General features: G+C 33.9%; 1 protein-coding gene across 2 annotated transcripts in view; it reads left to right on the top strand.

The window, feature by feature from the left end:
* Positions 1-21,910, top strand: part of LOC105487854 (slit guidance ligand 2) — a 371,613-nt gene that overhangs the window by 245,476 nt on the left and 104,227 nt on the right. For both annotated transcript variants that reach the window (XM_011751484.3, XM_011751482.3), the window contains exons 10-11: positions 17,120-17,191; positions 17,682-17,753. In XM_011751484.3, the coding sequence (XP_011749786.2) occupies positions 17,120-17,191; positions 17,682-17,753 (144 nt within the window). The remainder of the gene's footprint in view (positions 1-17,119; positions 17,192-17,681; positions 17,754-21,910) is intronic.

The following is a 21,910-nucleotide window of genomic DNA, read 5'->3' as shown; positions in this document are numbered from 1 at the left end:
GAAGAATAAGTTATAACTTGGGAAGAGATAGAAGACATTCCTGAAAAAGAAACATTGGCAGCAAAGAACAGAGGTGGCAGTGAGCATTGTTTGAAAGATTGTAGTTGAACCTAATTAGAATAACAGGATAATGTTGAGGCATCATGAAAAATAATGCCCTAAAAAATACATCTCCATCTAATTTTAAAACTACAGATTACTGAAGACCTTGACACTTGGTCAGAAGATATTAGATGTGATAAAGTTAAGAGCAGAATGACATACTAAATTTTCTCATAAGGGAACTATATAGTCATCTATGAAGGCATAGACATTTATTAAGTAACCATTTACTACCTAAAGGCACCATGAATTTTCCAGAGATCGCCCATCAAGTGATTAGCAAATGTGACATTCAAATTGAAAACTATTAAATGAGGTACACAGTGAAAAACATAATAAGAGATGAACACATCAAGTGCAAGGTCTTACAAAGGGTATGAAGTTGAGGGCAAGGTACAATGGTTAGCCAGAGTCAGAAAGTTTTAGTTGGAACCCCAGGTTTACCATCATTTACTATTTGTGAGACCATGGACAAGTTACTTATCCTCTGAGACTCTATATCCCATTTAAAACTAAGGGTGGTTGTCAGTTTGATGTGAAATAATTAACACACATAGAGCTATGTGTGCTTAGCATATAGTAATCATTCCATAAATGATAACTCAAGCATAGAAGTCTTTGTGTAGAAATAACACTGAGCTAGACCTTGAAAGATAGGTAGTGAATGAAACTACAGAGATGAGGACAAGGCTTTCAGAATTAATACAATATGATAAGCTAGGCAGTAGGAATGAAAGTACAAGATGTGATCAAATAGGAATTCAGCTTGCCTGATATTTGATATGTGAGACAGTACCAGGAAAAAAATTGTAAATATGCATTGGAGTCAGTTCATGAATGGTCATGTGGATATAAGGATCTTGGATTTTATTTGGAATGCATTTGAACATAGGAGTTTTAATCTGAATTTTCTAGAATAATTGGTCTGATGGCTGTGTGCCAGTGATGTGACAAAAGGAGAGAATGCAAGGCAGGAGGCCTCTTCAGAGGCTATTTCTTTGGTCAGGTGGAGATGTCAGAAGAGTAGGAGCTGGTCAGTAATAGTAGGAATGGTGATGTGGAAACAGCTATGATAGCAAATATAGGAGCAGAATTCATGGGATTTGGCATTTGATGAGATAAAGGAGTAATGAAGAAAAATAAACCAGACTCTGCCAGAGTTTCAAGTATGAGTGATGGGGAGGTTGTGGTTGTATTGTTGTATATAAGAAAGTGAGAAGCAGGACCAAAACTGGAAAGGAAGATGACAGTGAACTCAATTTGTGAAATACTTAAGGACCAGTGACACATTTTGAAGTACTAAAATAATACAGACTATAAGAATTTTGGAGCAAGCAAGACAAGGACTTAAGGCAAAAATTTTGGAGTAATTAACATAATAGAAAACAGTCAATATTTGAAACCATCAACTGGCTAATGAAAAGGAGAGTAAGAGAGGAGAAGCTCAAGAACCTAAATAAAAACTGCAGGGGGCTCTAATAGGTAAGGGGGGAAGAGACTTCTAGGAAAAATGATCTCCAGAGGCAAATACTGCTGCCAGTTAACCAAGCTGGGGTCTGAGAGAAGGTCTTGGAATTTGACCTGCATATTGCTCTTAGAAGGTTCCATTTTGATAGAATGGTAGGTCAATAAGCCACCTTTCAGAGTGTTAAGAAAAGAAGTATTGATTAATATTCGAGAGAGTATATAAGCTGCAGTTTGAAGAGTTTGGCTGAGAAAGGATTTTTTTAAAAAGACAATTGTTGCTCTGTAATGGACAAACTTGAATTAATTCTAAGATGCAGAAACCTGTCATCATTAGAAAGTCAGAAAGAAAGAATGAGTTTAGAGAGAAACGAGAGTGTGAGAGTTGTATAAGATATATGTGGGAGCAAGATCAACCTGGACACAGGAGCGAATTGGTCAAATCCAGATCATAGGGAAGAGGAACAGAAAGCTGTTATAGGTTGCTAAAAGGAGAAGAGTAAGATGGAGACATAACATATTCATATAGCAATATGAAACACTTAAAATGGTTTTCTCAGGTAGTCTATTTTATTTCTTATCATAGTGATTTTCTTCTACTTTGTATGCTCTATAGATTTTGTATAATGGTGGGATTTAGTTGCATTAAAGTTGTAGTAAAAAATATGTCCCATGGACTTTGCCTATATTGAGAAGGTGGTATATCAGGTAAAGCTACAATAAATTAAATTTATGAGGAGAGATGAAAACATGTGAAACTGCCGGTGAATTTTACTTCCATGATTATTACATTATCAGCTTTATCAGTAGAGCATCTGGTAATAAATAATATTGATCCTCAACTCAACAAGATAATTCCATTTTCATTCATTATAGTGGCATAACTTACTAGCTTAGTAATTTATTTCTTTTATTACTCTTCCATTTTTTATAAGAACAAAGAACATCACTAAGATTATTAAATGTGGAAATATCTTTACAGATGGCAGGTTTTTATTCTGTGATGAACTGAAAATTATAAACTCTCCCCATTTTATTCAAATATGTTTTAATATCTGAATTTTACCATAAATTGTCAGTGGAGTTTCTTTATTGCAAGTTATGAGATATTTCATTCAATAATTTTGACTTGATTACCTACTGTGTGATATGTCGTTATTCTTACAACTGTCTCATAATATAATTCTAACAAAAAAAAAGTATGTATGTGCCATATATGAGTGATCAACTGCCTATAAATCTAAGTAGAAAATAATGACTCATTTTTTCTGCTTTCTGTTTCCAACTACAAATTCATACTTCTGCTATTTGCTAACACAATCATTTGTTAAGCAATAGAAGGAAAATATTCCTTTAAAATCAGAATTGGAATAATTTGGAGAAGGAATATAGAAAGAGACTGACATTTATTGAATACCTGCAATGTCAGATTGCAGTTGGATCGCAATGTTGGCTTATGCACATTTGATCTTCTCATTGACCTGTGATGGGGATATTTATGAAATTAAATAAAATGGTAAAACTAATGCAGAAACATAAAGATAAAGGCTGGTGGTTTTCTCCAACAGGCCTCATTATACTCGTCATTTTACCACAATGCAGGCGATCTCTTCTTGCTTATAGGTTAGAATCTGCTTTTGACTGTCCCTAATTATCATGTTTTGTAATTATATACTATTGTGTGTTTATTTTAAAATATCTATCTCTTCTACTAAAGTAAACGTTCTATGAAGGCAGGAACCAGTTCTGTTCTTATCACTACTGAATACCCAGTGAAAAATCTAGTACCTTGGCACACAGTGGGCACTTGACAAGGATTTATTGGGTAAATGAATAATTTAAAAATTAAACATTTGGAACAGATTTGTCTCTGAAAAGATGAAGCTGTGTTAACCAAGTTTAATAAATACAGCCAGAGGAACAGCCTATTATTTCCCTGTAGACAAACTGGTACTTTTTAAGCATCAAATCAGCAAAAGAAAAAGTAAATGAATAGAATTTTTAATAGCATGGGCTAAAATGGGTCTAGAATACTAAAAATTCATTAAATTTCCCTGTTCTGCGTACTTACTTGGATTTCCATGCTTTAAATATTTCTGAGATTTTTTTTTTTCTATTCTCAGCTGACCAACTCAGCATTTAATAGGTACCCTATTATGGAGCTATATTAATTTAATCATCTTACAGATGTGTTAGACATCTTTCTCTACAGTCATATTCCCTCTCTAATGAAGCCTGTAGACATTTAACTCAAATCTTTCAAAGACTGAGAACTTTGTTGTTTAACAAAAAAAAAAAAAAAAAACAGAGGCTCAAAACACTTAGAAATTTTGTAAAACACCATCAATTGTGAAGAGGCTAAAATGGCTTCAATCATACATCTGCTCAACTCTCAAGCCCATGGTCCCTCCTCGATCAAGCTATAAAAGAGGTAGGCATAGCTGGGTCTTGTTGGAATATCATAAAAGGAGACATTTTCAAAATCATGAAGAGAGAATGACTGATACTCCGATAAAAAGGACAAGAGAAATTTTAAGAAACTTACCTATGAAGAGAACGTAGAATGAACAGAGAGAAAGACAAGGCATTAAGATACAGGATTGTTTGCAAAACTGAGAGCTGTTTTATATTACTTTATATCTGTAACTATTACAATGTCATCTTTCCTATTCTCTGTTAAATGTTCTCTTATTTCCCTGAATCTTCTCCGCACAGCACTTATCACGGTTTAACTTGTTATTTGAATAATGTAAAACTCTACTATTACACTGCAAACTGGGTAAGAGCAGACCATGTCTTTCCCTCACCATTTCTGCCCCAATACTTAGCATACCGTGGGTGGGGAAGACAGTGTTGGGAGCCCGGGAAGAAGATCTTGGACACACAATCTGGAGAGCTTCCAGGCCCCCACTCTTCGTAGTAAAAAGTAAAAAGAAAAAAAAGTCTGGGCGCGGTGGATCACGCCTGTAATCTCAGCACTTTGAGAGGCTAACGCGGGCAGATCACGAAGTCAGGAGATCAACACCATCCTGGCCAACGTGGTGAAACCCCATCTCTACTAAAAATAAAAAAAATTAGCCAGGCGTGGTAGTGCGTGCCTGTAGTCCCAGCTACTTGCGAAGCAGAGGCAGGAGAATCGCCTGAACCCAGGAGGCAAAGCTTGCAGTGAGCCAAGATCGCGCCACTGCACTCCAGCCTGGGCGACAGAGCAAGACTCTGTCTCAAAAAAAATAATAATAAAATAACATAAAATGTGACAAAACAATGTGGACTAATGAAAAAAATATAGAAGGGAAAAAAGTAGAACGTATAACACAAGGTAAACTTAGTTGTTAAAGGGAAAGCCGTTTGCTGCCTACGGGTCATTCCAGCACTTTGCTGCTTTGAACTCTGCTAGTTGAAAACCTTATTCTTCAATAGATGCAATGCCTCCTGTGAGTCTGCACATGATCTAGTCTATGGCAACACAATCATTAATAGCAAATTGATTCTGACCACATCAAATCTTAAGAATTACTTACTTAGATCACCTTCTGAGGTGTACAGTTTTGAATGCGATGTGATAGATTGCTATGAAGTTGATATTTAGTTCTCTTCAATCTAGTTATAGATTTCCTGTGGCATATTGCCTTTTCAAACCATTGTATAGAAATTCCATAAATCATGGAGAATATTTAGTAAGAGCATAAGTTATAACAATTTGGTTTGTCGTGTTTGCTTCTACATCCTCCTGCCTTTACTCTTCGCTGCCTTTTTCAGGGGCTCCAGCTCCATCCATGTTGCTGGAGAGGACATGGTTTCATTCATTTTTGTGGCTGTATCTTCTTCCATGTCACATATGTTCCACATTTTCTTTATTCAATCAACCATTGATGGACACTTAGGTTAGTTCCATGACTTTGCTATTGTGAATAGTGCTACAATAAACATATGAGTGAAGGTGTCTTATATAATGATTTCTTTTCCTTTGGGTAGATACTCAGTAGTGGGATTGATAAGTCAAATAATAGTTTTATTTTTAGTTATTTGAGAAATCTCTGTACTGTTTTCCATAGAGGTTGAATGTTGAACTAATTTACATTCCTACCAACGGTGTATAAGCATTCCCTTTTCTCTGCATCCACACCGTCATCTTACACATGTCAGAATAGCTGTTATTAACAATTGCTCTTATTTCTCTAATAATTAGTGATATTGAGCATTTTTTTATGTTTGTTGGCTGCTTACAGGTCTTTTCTTGAGAAATACTTGTTCTTGTCCTTTGTCCACATTTTAATGGGATTGTTTATTTTTCCTTGTTGAGTTGTTAGAGTCCCTTGTAGATTCTGGATATTAGTTCTTTGTTGTAGGCATATATTGCAAATGTAATTTTAGAAGTGTCTTTTTCTGTTCGTTTCTCTTTAGATAACTACCTCCCATATATGCATAACCTTTTTACATGCTATTTCTGCATTTGTCCCACTCAAAATTTTGAATCCTTAATTTATTAAATAATACTCAATTTTGAATCCACATATTTCAAAGTCTTCTTACTTTTTTTTTTTTTTTTGTTTCTTTTTTCTTGAGACAGAGTATGGCTCTTTTGCCTAGGCTGGAGTGCAGTGGTGCCATCTCGGCTCACTGCAAGCTCTGCCTCCTGGGTTCACGCCATTCTCCTGCCTCAGCCTCCCGCATAGCTGGGACTGCAGGGGCCCGCCACCACGCCCAGCTAATTTTTTTGTATTTTTAGTAGAGACGGGGTTTCACTGTGTTAGCCAGGATGGTCTCGATCTCCTGATCTTGTGATCCGCCCACCTTGGCCTCCCAAAGTGCTGGGATTACAGGCGACACCATACCCGGCCCAAAGTCATCTGACTTTTTGTATGTAAAGATATGCAAGTTAGATCTGACCAACTTGCCTTTAGCCTATTATGTACTGGCTGATTTAAAATAATTACAAGTACTTATGAAATCAAGTATGAATTTTTAATTGGTTAGCATGTATTTAGTAATATTTCAACCAGTAGAAAATTTATCATGCTATGCAATTAGTTTATTTTAATTATGCTGAATGTTAAAAAGTACAGTACACAATTCGACTAATTTTTTTTACAGCACACACAGGTGAACTTGACTACTATTCAGACAATATTGATAAAATAAGTAAGGCAAATGATATCATTTTTTAAATGTAACATGGTATGAAAGAAATAGTCAATATTCTGAGTTTGCCTTGTTAAATAACAAGTAGGTTGGCAATTTCAAAGTGCAATTGTTTTCACTTTGAAAGAGGTTTCATTGTTTCATTGAGAAAATATTTTAAAACATAAACATATTCACCTTAAGGAAAATAAAATGTAATGGAAATAGGCTTAATTCAGAAAATGTTGTAAAAGTTAAAATTTGAGCAATTCTACTTTAGTTCTTAATTTTATTAGAGCACTTCTTAACACATGGAGCACTTGTTAGCATTTTGCAGTTTTACGCATTCCTGATATTATTGCTACTTCAAATCCACATACAAATTAGCTAACCTACAGTATTACTTTCGCTTCACATTTTATGTTTTTATAACTTTGTGCTTTTCAGGCAAGCTAATATGAAAACATTCTCAATATTTTATGTCTGTTAGAAATATAGATGACATAGTACTTTTTAAAAGCATCTTATATCATGCATAATAAAAACCTTCTTTATGATAAAAAATTTTTCAAAAATGTTAAATTGTTTATTTCACTTAATTCCCATGGAAACACTATGTAGGAAACTACACACCTCCTAAAGGTTAGCAAAATTCTTTTAATTTTTTTTTAGTGTAGTAAATAGTTTTGTTCATTTTTAAAATGAAAACCTGGTTTGAGATAGGAAGCTATCACTCCGATGTAGGCAATTAGAATTGCATTCTCAAATTTTCTTCTGAGATCCTCACAATAGCAGAAACTACAACTGTATCTCCTATATACTAGGAAAGTACTAGTTTTTCCTCTATCAAATATAACTTGCCTAGAAATGTCATTAAATAAACAATCCTAGGATTAAACAAGTCAATATTATTTTATCTCTGATTCTGTGCTAATATATATATGGTTAGAAAAACAAAATGCAGTGATTCTTCTCTGGATTATTTTTTGTGTGAGTTTAGTAGTCATAATGTCATTGTATGCAAAAGAATTTTTTATGTAAACATCATTCATTATTATTTTTATTCCCTTGTGTTTTTGGATTATATTTTCTCAAGTTTTCATATTATGATTTCATCAGATGAGCCCAGAAAAAGAGAAAATACTTTACCTTCCTACAGACACGGAGCACCTCATTATTCAGCATACAAAACAGTGTTCTCAATGCGTTTCCACAGAAGAAGCTTCTCATGTTAATTTTTTTTAGGGGGAGGGGGTTGAGGTCTCACTCTGTCACCTATATAGGCTGGAGTGCAGTGGCGTGATCTCGGCTCACTGCAACCTCCACCTCCAGGGCTCAAACAATCCTCCCACCTCAGCCTCCCATGTAGCTGGGACTACAGGTGCATGCCACCACACCCAGCTAATTTTTTGTCTTTTCGATAGAGACGGGGTTTCACCTTGTTGCCCAGGTTAGTCTTGAACTCCTGAGCTTAAGCCATTCATCTGCCTCAACCTCTCAAAGTGCTAGGAGTACACGTGTGACCCACCACAGCCAGTAGATTCTCATGTTAATTCTTAGTTACCAGTAGCCACACTCAGTGTTCTCCTATAGCAACTTTGATAGCTCCAGAGCAAAATAGTGTAAAATGAATTATGTAAAATACATTTATAGATGAAACCATGCAAGTAGTTCCACAGGCCATTATTGAGTTCACTATTAATCATTTGAGTGTTTTCATCTTTATTTTGGTAAAATTCCTAATTGTATATGCATATTTTGAGCAGTCTCTAATTGTCATTGAAAGAATAATTGACGAGAAAGAATTCTACTATTGAAAGAATAGTAGAAAAATTATCTTCAGAAGGCTTCATATGTTCACTATGTGCAGAGAAACCATTTTCGTGAAGACTTTGTGTTCATGATAAGAAAATTCTTCATTTGTATTCATTTTTTGCAACTTATTTCTTTCTTGTACCTAATTTCCCAAAAAGTTATTTAGGTAACACACATGTTATATGTACATATACCCAAACACACACAAATGTTGTACATGTGTTTTGTTAAATTGTGTGATAACTTAAGCAGAAAACTATATAATACCTTTGTCAAAAGAAAAATGTAGAGGATGGAATCAAACTTTTGTAATATTAGTTGAGAAGTAAAAATGAATATAACATTATAAATAAATTGGAGAAAAAGAAATATTAAAATAAGTGCAGAGATTAAAATGGTAAGGACAGACAGCAACTCCAACTGGTTTCTCCTAAAAAGTCCAAGGAATCTGATGAGTACTGTTGCAACACAAGAAGCACATGCAGAAAGGCAGCATTTTAAAAATATACTACTACATACTCAACAAGCATTTCTGAGTGCTTGCTCTGCATCAGGCATTATGGATGAAAGGGGACAATCTCAACCTTCAAAATGTCTACAGTGCAGAGAATTGAAGCTTTACACGAACAGAATTTTAAACATGAGATAAGTAGTAAAATATATGTGCACAAAAAACAAAGAGGGAGGGCTACCTTGTTCTGCCTTGGAGAATCAAATAATCTTCAGGAATTAGGATGTGTTTTGCAGGCAGAGAACTTGAGGGCTCTTTTAGACCTAAGAAGCTGCATGTGCAAAGTCCCAGAAAAATGATAGAGTAGTGTGTTTTTGGAAAAATTAAAAATTGCAGTTGTTAGAATGTAAAGTGGAAGCCAAATCTTGAAGAAGAGACTGTCCTGATGACAATAGAATACGAGGGAAATTGTATAGCAAGGTAGTAGCATGATTAGATTTCTTTGATAGGAAAATCACTCTAACATGGAATGGAGGGTGGTTTGAAAGAAAGGAGCCCACTGAGAATGAGGTTACAGCAGACTCTATAAAGGATAATGAAGGCAGGCCTAGCAGCAGATAGTGATTCCAAGAGGTGGCTCTAGTGCTCATGCAGTTGATTCCCCTAAAACTTCTATGGGAAAAAAATGGAGGCCCCCTCAAATGTAAAATAAGACCCATGTAGCCTCTGACATAAGAATGAAGACATCTGGGGCATAGTCACAATGTTATTTATTCTCATAATTAGTAGAAATGTCATTGGCATTTTAGCAATTATGTTATAGACTGACGGTTAATCAGCTGGAATGACAGGTGAAAAACTACATAGTTCGTATTTTACTAGTGATCAGCATTATTTAAACTTTAGGAAAAAGATGATATATAATGTGGAGAATAACTCAGTGCAGGGGTGGAGAATAATGAGAGCTACTCTCTGCTTGTTGAATAATACTGTTAAACAAGTGGTACAGAAAGATGATTTTTGTAATTTTTTAAAACTAAAATGATTAGCAAGCAGGAGAGTTAGCTCAGTGTCTAACTCATAGTGTCTAAAAATTTTTTGTTATTAATGAGAAATAAAACAACAGAACCTCTAAGTGTTTTTCTTTCTTGGGTTGATTTAGAAATATATATATGAAAACATAATGATAGTGACATATTCTCTCCCCCTGAAATCTCTGGGCCATGTGCCTAAGCCCATTTTTCTCCTCTGAGTCTACACCATTTGGTTGCATCTATTGAGTGTATCTTTGTATTTGAATATGTGTCCTTGTGAATACATGCATGAAAATTTTAGCACTCATTCAGAAGGTGCACACACAGATATTTTTGTCTTGCTTTAAATGCTGAAAGACCAAATGGAAAATGAGGCATTTCTCTCCTATAAAAACACCAATTGAATTTACACTTGGGGGAATCTATTTTAGAATGACATCACAAAAATGTAAAATAAAATTTAAAAATGAATACTTTTGAGGAACAAGGAATCCCAAGACAGAAAATGACAAGAATCAATTAGTATGGACACAATCCTAAGGCAAAACTTCTAGCTGTATGCAAAGTATGTCACTCTAGAGGCCAATATTCACTAAGCTGCTGAAGATGTTTATTAAATTTGCAAAGTTCTGGAGACTGCAATTACAAAACAAATAATACTATAGGCTAAAATATGTTGGATCATTTTATGTGGAAATATATGAAAGATTTTAATGATATGATTTACTGCTAAAGCTGGAAGTAACATTCCAAAAATAGAAAGTACTTACTTTACAATTATATGTAATAGGCGTGATAATCCTTAACATCAAAGAAAAGGAATGTCATCTTCCTCCTTTTCAAATGATGGGCCAATCTTACCTATGAGGAGAATGTATTGGCTACAGCGGACAATTTAAGATTCAGAAGCCAGGATGGTCTCGATCTCCTGACCTCGTGATCCGCCCGTCTCAGCCTCCCAAAGTGCTGGGATTACAGGCTTGAGCCACCGCGCCCGGCCTAGAACTGTCAGTTTTATGGCCATGTATAATCAGCATCTGGGCTGTATGTTACAGCCACAATCAATCCAAAGACGTATTTTACTGGGTATTATAAAAACTTTTTTGTGTTTCTAAGGCAGTCCCCAAATTACAGATAGTGCTATATTTTAATCCTGTTGATCACAGAGATTGCAGCCAGTTATATCTTTTCAGCTTCAATGTGAATGATGTATGTGTGTATGTGTTTCATATACAGTTACTGAGTTATCTGCAAAATTGTACTGCTAATTTGTTTAAGAGCATGATTCGGGACCATATATATTTATTTCACACTAGAAATAAAATAATGTGTGAGATTTATATATACATTTATATAGTTATATAATATATGTGTGGTGGGGTGTGGGTGTGTGGGGGGAGTGTGAGGTTACAGTAGTCCCCTGTCTTCCACACTTTTGCTCTCCATGGTTTCGGTTACCCATGGTCAACCACAGTCTGAAAATACTAACGTATTTTGAGAGAGAGCGACCACATTCATATAACTTTTATTATAGCATATTGTATTAATTGTTGTATTTTATTATTGATTATTGTTAATCTCTTTAATTAAACTTGATCATAGGCATGTGTGTATAGAAAAATAAATAGTGTATATAGGGTTCAGTACAATCTGCAGTTTCAGACATTCAGGGGGTCTTGGAATGTATCACCTGTGGGTAAGGGGAAACTATAGTATATGCTGTAAACTTTTAATTCTTTAATATATTGTGCTGCATATTATATTTTTGATTGCATATATATACATATTTTTATTATTTCACTATTTTTGTATAAGAAAGAAAACACCATATATTTTTTCTACATCTCATGTAATTTTTAGAAAACATGGTAAGTTCTATTCTCCCCATTTTTCAGGAAGAGAAACTGAGACACAGAGAAAGAAAATAGCTTTTATAAGGTCCAGACAGCTAATCAGCTGCAGATCCAGGATTTAGTCCATGTCTATATAAGTGCAAAACTCATATTTTTAATCGCTAAATGACACACCTTGAAAAATTCTATGTATGTCTATAAAGTGTAGACATATCTCTTGAGGGCTATTGAAGATTTGGCATGTGGATGTTATTTTATATAGTTTGTCAAAATAACACAATTTTAAAACATTGAAAATAATGTCTAAGGATTGAATGCTAGAGAGCTGAAAGTGTCATTTAAAGTGCTAATACTGTTTAATGTCTTATAAATGTCTTTAGAACTATTTTTTAATTGCCCCGTCATACACACTGCATGTTGTATACCCTACTGATGTAAGATCTGCTCACCGATAACCATTAGTGTATTTGATGTGTTACAGAGCCCATCAGTCCACAAGGGGCAGAATCAGACTTCATTGGACTAAAAGATGGCTGTACATAATTGACATGTTCTAAGAGTCTTGTGTATTAAAGCAGAGGGATATTTCATGATTTTTTGTTTTCTATAATTTTTGAAATAGGCACCAGAAAGTGTTATATATTGTTTGTAGTTCATTCTTTAGGAACTTTAAAGGCGTGAAGACATGTATAATGAGGTAGCAGTAATTAGAGAACAAGAGAAAAAATTGTAGAAGTGGAAACAGAATGGGAAGAAGTCTTTTATTGGATAAACATACTTTTGAGTTATTTTTAATGGTGTAGTTAGAAAACTGTCTTCATCTTCTCATATATTGAGCATGTAACTGAAATTTCCTTCTACATTTGAAAGAGTAGTAACAGCCATTGCTTTGGTTCCATGTATGTATGTATGTAAACACACAAACACGTACAGTGATAAGATGTTATGCAATCATTTCCATAAATTATGTGGAGAAAAAGGTGTTGGCTCCTCTTACATGGAAAAGTCTTTCTTGTCGTATGTGATTTACAGTACTTTCCTCCCCTAATCACTTTCTAAATCTATTTTTACTTTGAAACTCATGATACTGAATTTTCTCTGAAGGACTGGCATTTGAAAATCTCTTAATTATGGTGGATTTTATCCATGGCATGAAAATATATCTTAGTCTTTATACTATCTATTTTTGTAATCCTGGAATGTTTTTAATTAGGTTCTTTGTGGAACAATGGATTCAAATTTGCACTCTATAAAATTCAGCAGCTTCTATGCTATTAAAGCACAGATTACAGGACAGCAATGCTAGAAAATGTAAATTTTATTTGCCCTTTCTTTTTACCTCAACCTGAAAACTTCAGTATTTCACTTCTTTATTTTTTATGATCTAAGTATGTTTTCTTCTTTTTGTAAGACAAAGGACATCATTTGAGATGTGTGTTGGTTTTAGTTTATCAAATATATTCTAAAGTTCTTACAATGAAAAGGACAAACTCTTTATTCTAAAGACCCAAATATTTGCAATAAGTACAAATTAGTTTATTGTTTGTCCACTAAAGAAGAGACAACAGGCATTTTGTAATATATTACAATTTATTGTTTGATATCTGTCCATGGCAGGATATTTTCCTGCTTGAGAATCTGTCCCTCTGAATGAAGGATGCAATTATGTTTTGCCTTAATGAACTGCTGAGACTGTGCGATAAAAACCAGTTCGCTGCTGAGTCAGTGTAAATAACAACGTAAACTGTGTATCAAATACTTTTTTTAAACAAGATTGAAAATAGATAAATGAATAAAATAAACAAATCCATGGTACATGTCATTGTACAACTTTCTGTTGTACATGTAAATGCAATAGTTTGCAATGTGAAGATCAAGTCCTTGGTACATTGCAATAACGGATGATTCACGCAGCATCACTCAAATGTGTCCAAAGTATTATTTTTGCATATAAAAATATAATGCCATTTTATCATGACTCCTCTTTCTTTTATAACTTTTTGAGTATGCATTTTCAAAAAACAAAGGCCTTATTTATTGTATAATTTGGGGTTTTTTAACCTTCAATCAGTGAAATTAGTTGTAGATTAATTACAGAAATTATCATAACATATATTTGAGTGTCATTAGAAAAATTAGTGATCATGAGTATTCTAGTTTGAGACTTTAAAATAATAATTGAATTTTAAAATTTCCAAGGAATATCTTCAGTTATATCAAATTATAGAATTAGTTTGGCCACATTTGTGAGCTCAGGTTATTGACATTTCAGAAGTCTCTACACTGAATATAGCATTAAAAAAAGACTTATATTGGAAATCTAACTGGAAAATAAGATTATTTATCAATAAAACTTTCACAAATGTATGAACATCTCTGCTTTTTGATTATCATTGAATTCCAGTCATATAGCATAATATTTTGGACAGAGTAGACATTAAATATTTATAGGGTGAATGAACTAATTAATGATTATTGGTTTCTTTAGATTATTTTCAAGAACCTGAAATCATATCTATGAAAAGTAGTGTATGAACTAGCTTTGCATTACTATTAAAAGAAATCTGCTAGTCACTAAGAATTATTTTTTTTTCTCATCAGAGCACTATGTTATTGTGAGCAAATCTTTAACACATTGAAATAATATTTAATTGGCCAGGATATGAAGTCTTCTAACCAATCAGTATTATTCCATCTGTAGCTCGTTTTCTCTGTATATTTATTGATTACATTGTAAGCTTAAAATTCTACTATAAGAATGAATAAAGGCCAAAAAGAATTTCTCTTAACTGTCAATCAAAACATTCTAATCAATAAAGTAACAGGCAAATGATTTACATGTCCTTTACTCTATTTAGAGCTTTTGAAAAAAAAACTCCCTTTCTTATGACCTAGATAAATAATACAGATGGCAAACTCATATTTCCATCATACAGTTTATTTACTGTCTTCTGGAGCAAATCTGCCCATTAGGAGCCAAGAACCCAGTGAGCAGGGATATGTGAAAACGAATAGAATACAGTGAAATAAGAACAGAGGAGTTAAGATGGTGTCCTTGGGTATATAGGAAAAGGCGCAACTCATTATACCTAAGAAAATAAGGAAAGGATTTAAAAGGAGGCCATGTTTTCGCTGTCTTAAAATAACTAAGCATTATTGATATCAATACTAGTATAAAAGTATCACTAACATACATGTCCAATAATAAGAAAGAATTGAGGAAATAGGATACATTTCGACAATGGAATATTATGAAGGCATTAAGAGTAATGTCTTCCAAAATGTTTAATGATACAGCAATACACGTGTGATATGATGTTGGATGTAAAGACAATACACGCAATTCTATTTGCAGTAATACCTCAGTTACATAAAATATGCTCAAAATTCTGTATGCAGTAATACCTCAATTATATAAAATAAATATGCAAGCAAAAAAACGCTAAAGTAAAACTCACTGATCTGAGTGGTGCATTATGGATTTAGTTTTTAACCATATTTTTTACATTTTCCAAGTACAGTAAGCACCAAGGAGATAGTCTAGAGTGTCTCATCAAAACGAAAAAAGATTGTTAGTAATATCAAATGTTACAGTGAGTTCAAGAGCAATGAAAACTGAGGAAACCCGTTGAATGGTGAAATAAAGTGGTCAGAGAATGAACCCTGATACTGTTGAAGAAAAACCGTAGCACTGTGAGAAGGGCTTTGAAATCAGAAAAGACCAAAATTTTGGCAATTTGATTTAATGTCCTAGGGATAATTTGTTTGTTTTGATTTTATTTTCATTAAATGTTGTGTGTATGTGTGTGTGTGCGTGTGTGTGTGTGTATGTGTTAAAGTATTACCAACATTCAATAAAAATGAATTAATGTATATGACACATATATGGTATGTTTTCATATTTATTCATATTTAAATATATACACACATATACGTATATATATTTATATAATATATATATGCATATATTTTTTCAAATCCAGGCAGGAAAGTGGAACTCATGCTAGGTGAGCTTTATTTTCCTGTTGAAAATGAACTCTATTTTTCTGTTGAAAAACAGAGGGATTTAATATAGAAAATGGACTAAACAATTGCAGGAAGATAACAGGGAAAAAACTGCTACCACCCCAGGGCTATAAAGACAGAAGAAGCTGGTATTTTACAAAATTAGAAGGTGGCACCAGCAGAAAGTAAAATTAGGAAGGAGACGAGACCACTTCTGTAGACATCCCGTGAGACAGAGAAAGGAAGACATACCCCAGCTTCTCCTCTCCGCCAACCCTTCACCACCCTCCCAGTGTCTGTCACTGGCAAATCTCACAGCAGCCTGTTGGCAAGTGAGCCTGGGATATATGGTTCACTGGAGTCAGCTCTCTGGGACACAGAGCAGAACAGAGGCGAAGGGGATGGGAAATGATCATAACGATGTTTCTTTGGAGAGAAAGGAGGCTGAGAAGCAACATTTTTTTGATAGACTGAAATATGTACCAAAGACTTCATGAAATCTACTGATTTGTGCGTTGATTCATAACTAGGTGGGTAAAATCTTGTCTTTCTCTGTTAGCAGGACCATAGAGTAGATGATATCAGAGTTATTTTCAACTCTGTGATTTTAGTATACCATAAAAATACTTCAGTGGTGCTCAAATGCACTTCGCTGCAGTGGTTTTTATGTGAAATATTCACAAAATGAATCCACAGAGCCTAGACTGTCTTACTGAAAGTATGTGTAGCATATATGGATTTATAATTTAACATTTTGCCTCATAAGAAGCTTCAAAATTAATTTTGTGAGTAGAAAATTATTTTTTAACCTATAATACGCTTTCTGTAGAGGAAATAACAGTTTTATAAAATTTAATATTCAACAGTAATTTTCTTTGTGGAAAAGTTATGATTGTATCTAAAATATGTAATAGATTTATTCAGTATTTCTACCTATTTCTCTAATTTATGTTAAGGTAGTTAAAATGTACTCCTAAGTTAGTTTCTTAAAGGTATTATTTCTTTTGTACAAAGTCCAGACTTAAATATTGATGGATATGTAGTACTTAAAAATCTGAATATTTTAATTATTTTTATAATTGCCTTGTTTTTAATCCCAATTTGCTTCACATTTAGGGACAGAAAAATTAAATTTAGTGCTTATTTTTCAGGAAAAAAATATATCAGTCATGAAGAACATCAATTTTACTTCTTGACATCAGTCCTGAGCTTGAATTAAACATGTCTGAAGGTTCACGTCTCCATTTAAAAAGTTGAATTTTTTTTCATTGCAGACGTTTGGAACAGAATACAATCAAAGTCATCCCTCCTGGAGCTTTCTCACCATATAAAAAGCTTAGAAGAATGTGAGTGAACAATATTCTACAATATATGTAATTTTAAAAATTAGGTCATGAGACCATGCAAAGAAACCTAAGTATGAGTATATCAGTGTTTGACAGCTTAAATATTAAGTGATGTGACTGTCTGATTACTAGCTCTGTAATAATATTTTAATCTTAATATCTAAACTATGTAATTTTAAAGGTCTCTGTAATTTAGCATATTGATTCACACAAATGTGAATGTTTATGGTCAATATATTTTGCAAATATATTCAGGTGTTCTATTGTCAAAAATAAGACATGGCATCTTATATGGGAAAATAGACAATGGTTATTTTTTAAAGCATGATTTCTTTTTTAAATTTCGGATCCTTCAGATGTTAAGTGTTGCACATTTTGTACATGTATTGATGAGTACAAAACCAACATTTAAAAGCCATACGTAGCTATTTCCACATTAAATCTCACTGACATTCGATTGAATGTAACCTAACCCTATTTCTAATCTTAGCGACCTGAGCAATAATCAGATCTCTGAACTTGCACCAGATGCTTTCCAAGGACTACGCTCTCTGAATTCACTGTAAGTATTCACTGGGTCACTGAAGGAAAACAGAAAACCATAGCAAAGAGTGGCTACCTTTTTTAAATTGGGGTTTAAAAATACTCTTAAGTTTTTATTGTGAATAATGAATTATTAATAATGTTAATTATTATTAATCATTACTGGATCCCATTATTTTTATGGAGGACTGCTACCTGTCACTAAAATTCACCAGTTTGATCATTTTGCTGTTAGGAGAGCAAGAGTCAGATCCCCTTTTTGACCATTTTTTTATTTCTAAAAGAAAAAGAAAATATTTATTTTGGAAAGCATATAGCTAGTATCTAGGGACAATATCAGTCTCCTTTGAAATGCTAGGCAAAGTCTTGCTGAGAACACTTGAAGATGACCACTGAGAGGAAACCTCGACTCTTTTTCATCACCTTAATGCTATCCTAAAAGAATAAGCTTTTAATCTCTCAAAGAACAAAGATTTTAAAATATGACAGCTTTTTAATGTCAAGAGAACCTTCAGAAAGATAACTATGTAAATTAAAGTAGTTTAAATATATAGAAGCTGTTATTAATATTACTTCACACTTGTAAAAAAATCTTCAAAAGTCCACCAAGTAACCTTTAGATCAGATTTTAAAATTCGAAAGTGGAAGCCGGCACATTTTTATTTTTTAAGAGCTGATACTCAGAGAAAGGTTCTTATTGATGTCAATTCCTGCCGAAATCTTTCAGATTTCAGAGGTCAGGGGTAGCCAGTGAGAATGCTGAGATACACATGTGCGAGACCCAGATAAACCCCTGGAGTTTGTGGAACAACTTGCTGGCACTCTTTCCAAGGGGAGAACTAGATCGAAGTGCTCATCTGGGCACATGAGTGTTCAGATTGCTATGTTAGTCTGTTTAAAAAAAAAAAAAAAAAACTACAATTTTATTTTTAAAAAGGAAAATGGAAAACTGTTGCTTAACTGGCAGTATCCGCTTGGGTTCACTTTTGCTTTTTTTGTCTTGGAGGGTTTTGACTAGAAGAAGCACAAGATTAAAGGAACAATTGTTGGCAGAAAATATAGAGTGTAGTCATGTATTGCTCTCAGGCTATACTGTCAGGTTCTAAAATAACTAGGTTCAATGTAAAACTCAGATCACCCAGTCAGATTGTCCGTAAAGTACTGTTAGCACCATTCTGAACAGTAATACTATCCAGAATAAACACTGACAACCTCCCCATCATACAGAAGGACAAAAGGCAAATCAGCATATCAGTTCCTGATTCTCCACAACTTTGGTCCTCAAAGATAACCATTATATGTCAAGAAGAAGAGAAATCAGTGGGAAATTCTTATTTATATCAGCTTGCTTGCAGAGTTTGATAGTAAGCTCTTGCCTTAATAGTGTTAATTGACACTTCTGTGGTTGTAAGAATTAAAAGAAAATATATAAAGATATTTAAAAGTACATTATAAATAGAACAGCTTATTATAATTTGTTACTTCTCTCAATAAATTACATTATGTTTGTTGATAAGCAGGTTCCTGTAATTAATTATTATAAATTATGTAATCTAATAAACAATAAAATAGTGTGTTGTCACTCTTTTTGCTATTTGCTAACACATGTAAAATAACATGATTGCTACATTGAACTCTAAAGCCTCGTGGTGAGACCACTCACACACCCAGTTGCCTCAGAAGGCTGTAGAAAAACTTTATCTTTACTTGAGGATAAAGTAAACTGCAGTTAAGTGAGGGAGTTAAGTCACTGGGGTTTTTCCAGTTCAAAATGTAGCAATACGTGGAAGATTACAAACTGTTTGCCAAAAGTGGAATACCTGCATAATACTGTAAAACAGATAAACTGGAAGAGAATCAAATAACTGAGTTATTTTAGAGAAAGCCCACGTGTCACCACACATATTATTTTCCTTGTCATGTTCACAGTTTGAGTTCACTTTCCAAAGTTTAAGTTATTTTCCCCTCCTTAAAATAGATAACTACACATATTTACAATACCTCTCTTCTTCATTGATCCACAGTTAATATGTTCAAAAGAAATGTATTGGGCCCGATTATGTACCAGGCCCTAGTAGAGGGTCTAGAGATGCAGAGTGCCCAGAATACAAAAGTCCCTGCTTCATGGAGGAGACCAATGATAAACTGGCAAATGTATAGTATCCATAAAATTTACCTATATTTATAGTATTACATCTATCTGTGGATGAAAATGCTATGAATAAAAATAAAGACAGAACAAGGGATAAGGAATGCTGTGGTTGGGGGGAAGCTAAAACCTTGAATAGGATGATCAACAAAGACCTGAAGAGTGAACTGTGTAGATAGTGCAGATATATAGAGGAAAGGCATTCAAGACAGAGGGAACAGTTAAATACTAAGGACCTTTAGCAGGAGTATGCTAGATGTTTCAAGAATTAGCAAAAAATATCACTGCAACTGGAGAGTAGTGGGTGCTTGAAACTGAAGTAATGAAGAGAATGCAATTGTAACTACAGGTCTGGGACACTATAATTAGGGTGGGGGAGGAAAGCCAGTGAAAGCTAGATTTCCAGAAAAGAATTGTGCTGGAGATCATGATACTGACCAGGAATTAAAACTTTCCAGAAGGGAGCAGAGTACTCGGGAGTATGTAGTTTACTACAAAAACCATGCAAGTACAAGGCAACACCTCTATTTAAATAAAAATTTTGCTTACAAGTTTCGCTTACACCTGATATTTTAATACCATGCCTTTCTAGAACTGTACTCAAGAATATAGACAGATTAATCACTGCATTTGCTAAATACATGAAAATATTTGAAGGCGATATGATGCCAAGCACCTCTATTGCATTCTACTTAAAAAATAAAAATTTCAGCCAGGCGTGGTGGCTCACGCCTGTAATCCCAGCACTTTGGGAGGCCTAGGCAGGCAGATCAGTTGAAGTGAGGAGTTCAAAACCAGCCTGGCCAACATGGTGAAACCCCATCTCTACTGAAAATATAAAAATTAGCCAAATGTGGTGGTGCACGCCTGTAATCCCAGCTACTCGGGAGGCTGAGGCACAAGAATCGCTTGAACCCAGGAGGCGGAGGTTGTAGTGAGCCGAGATTGCACCACTGCACTCCAGCCTGAGCGGCAAAGTGAATCTCTGTCTCAAATAAATAAATAAAAATTTCAAGTTATTTAATCGCCAAAATTGCATCTCTTAGAGACAAGTGGACTTGATTTACCTAATTTTTTTATGTCCTCTCCTACTAAGAAATCCTATAACTTTTAATTAACATTATCATTTATTTTTATTATGTATTATGTAAAATTATAGTGTTATATTAATATATTGTTACATAGTATAATATGCAATATATTAACAGAAATCAAACATTTATCATGTCATTTTATCTTCAGGGATTTTAAAATTTCTTTCAATGTGACATCAACAAGATTTTTATGATATTTAGTAATAATGTCTTAAGAATTCAGCCTACTAGTGTTTTTAGCATTGTCTGTAAACAGTTTTTATTGTTTTCTGTTTATTACTTGGAAACTTCCTTCTATAGTAACAAAACGTTTTAAGTGTAGTATCAATGTAGCGTACTGCTAAGCATATCACCTTTAGGACACTAGGTGGCTATGTTCAAATCCTGGCTCTAGTACTTAATAGTTAGAGGCTGAGCTAGTTAGTAAATTCCCTGGGTATTAGTTCTTCCATCTTTAAAATAAGGATAAAGTTACTTCCCTGCTAGCTTTGTTATAGAGTTAACATCAAGAGATAATAGGTATGGCCATGGCAAATTCATCTCTTGATACAAAGCAATTTGTATGTTTCTGGATCTCAATTATTTCAGAGAATCTTTCTTTATGCCCAAGGTCCTCAATGTATGATTTTTCTCTTTTCCCATTTTCTTCATTAGCCCTTTGTAAACTATTTTAATTCATTTACTCTAATTTCCTTATTTCTTGAACTAGCTCCCAAATTCCACAGGGGTCTACAGTGGAAGACTTGAACGCTGTACTTAGATTTCCGGCAACCTTTTCCTAAACTGCTGTTAACTCTCCTGCCCAGTATCTTGCATTTTACTACAGGTTTTCAATGAAAATTAAAAGGTAGCACCTCTGTTTTGTCCTCTGCTTTATCTTTACTGAACTCTTCTAAAAATCACTTCGAGTTACAACTTTCAAATATATACATT

This window comes from Macaca nemestrina, chromosome 3 (assembly GCF_043159975.1).
Source record: "Macaca nemestrina isolate mMacNem1 chromosome 3, mMacNem.hap1, whole genome shotgun sequence".
In the NCBI taxonomy this organism is placed as follows: Eukaryota; Metazoa; Chordata; class Mammalia; order Primates; family Cercopithecidae; genus Macaca; species Macaca nemestrina.
Note: the sequence above shows the minus strand (reverse complement) of the source record. Positions and strands in the feature narration are given on the sequence as shown.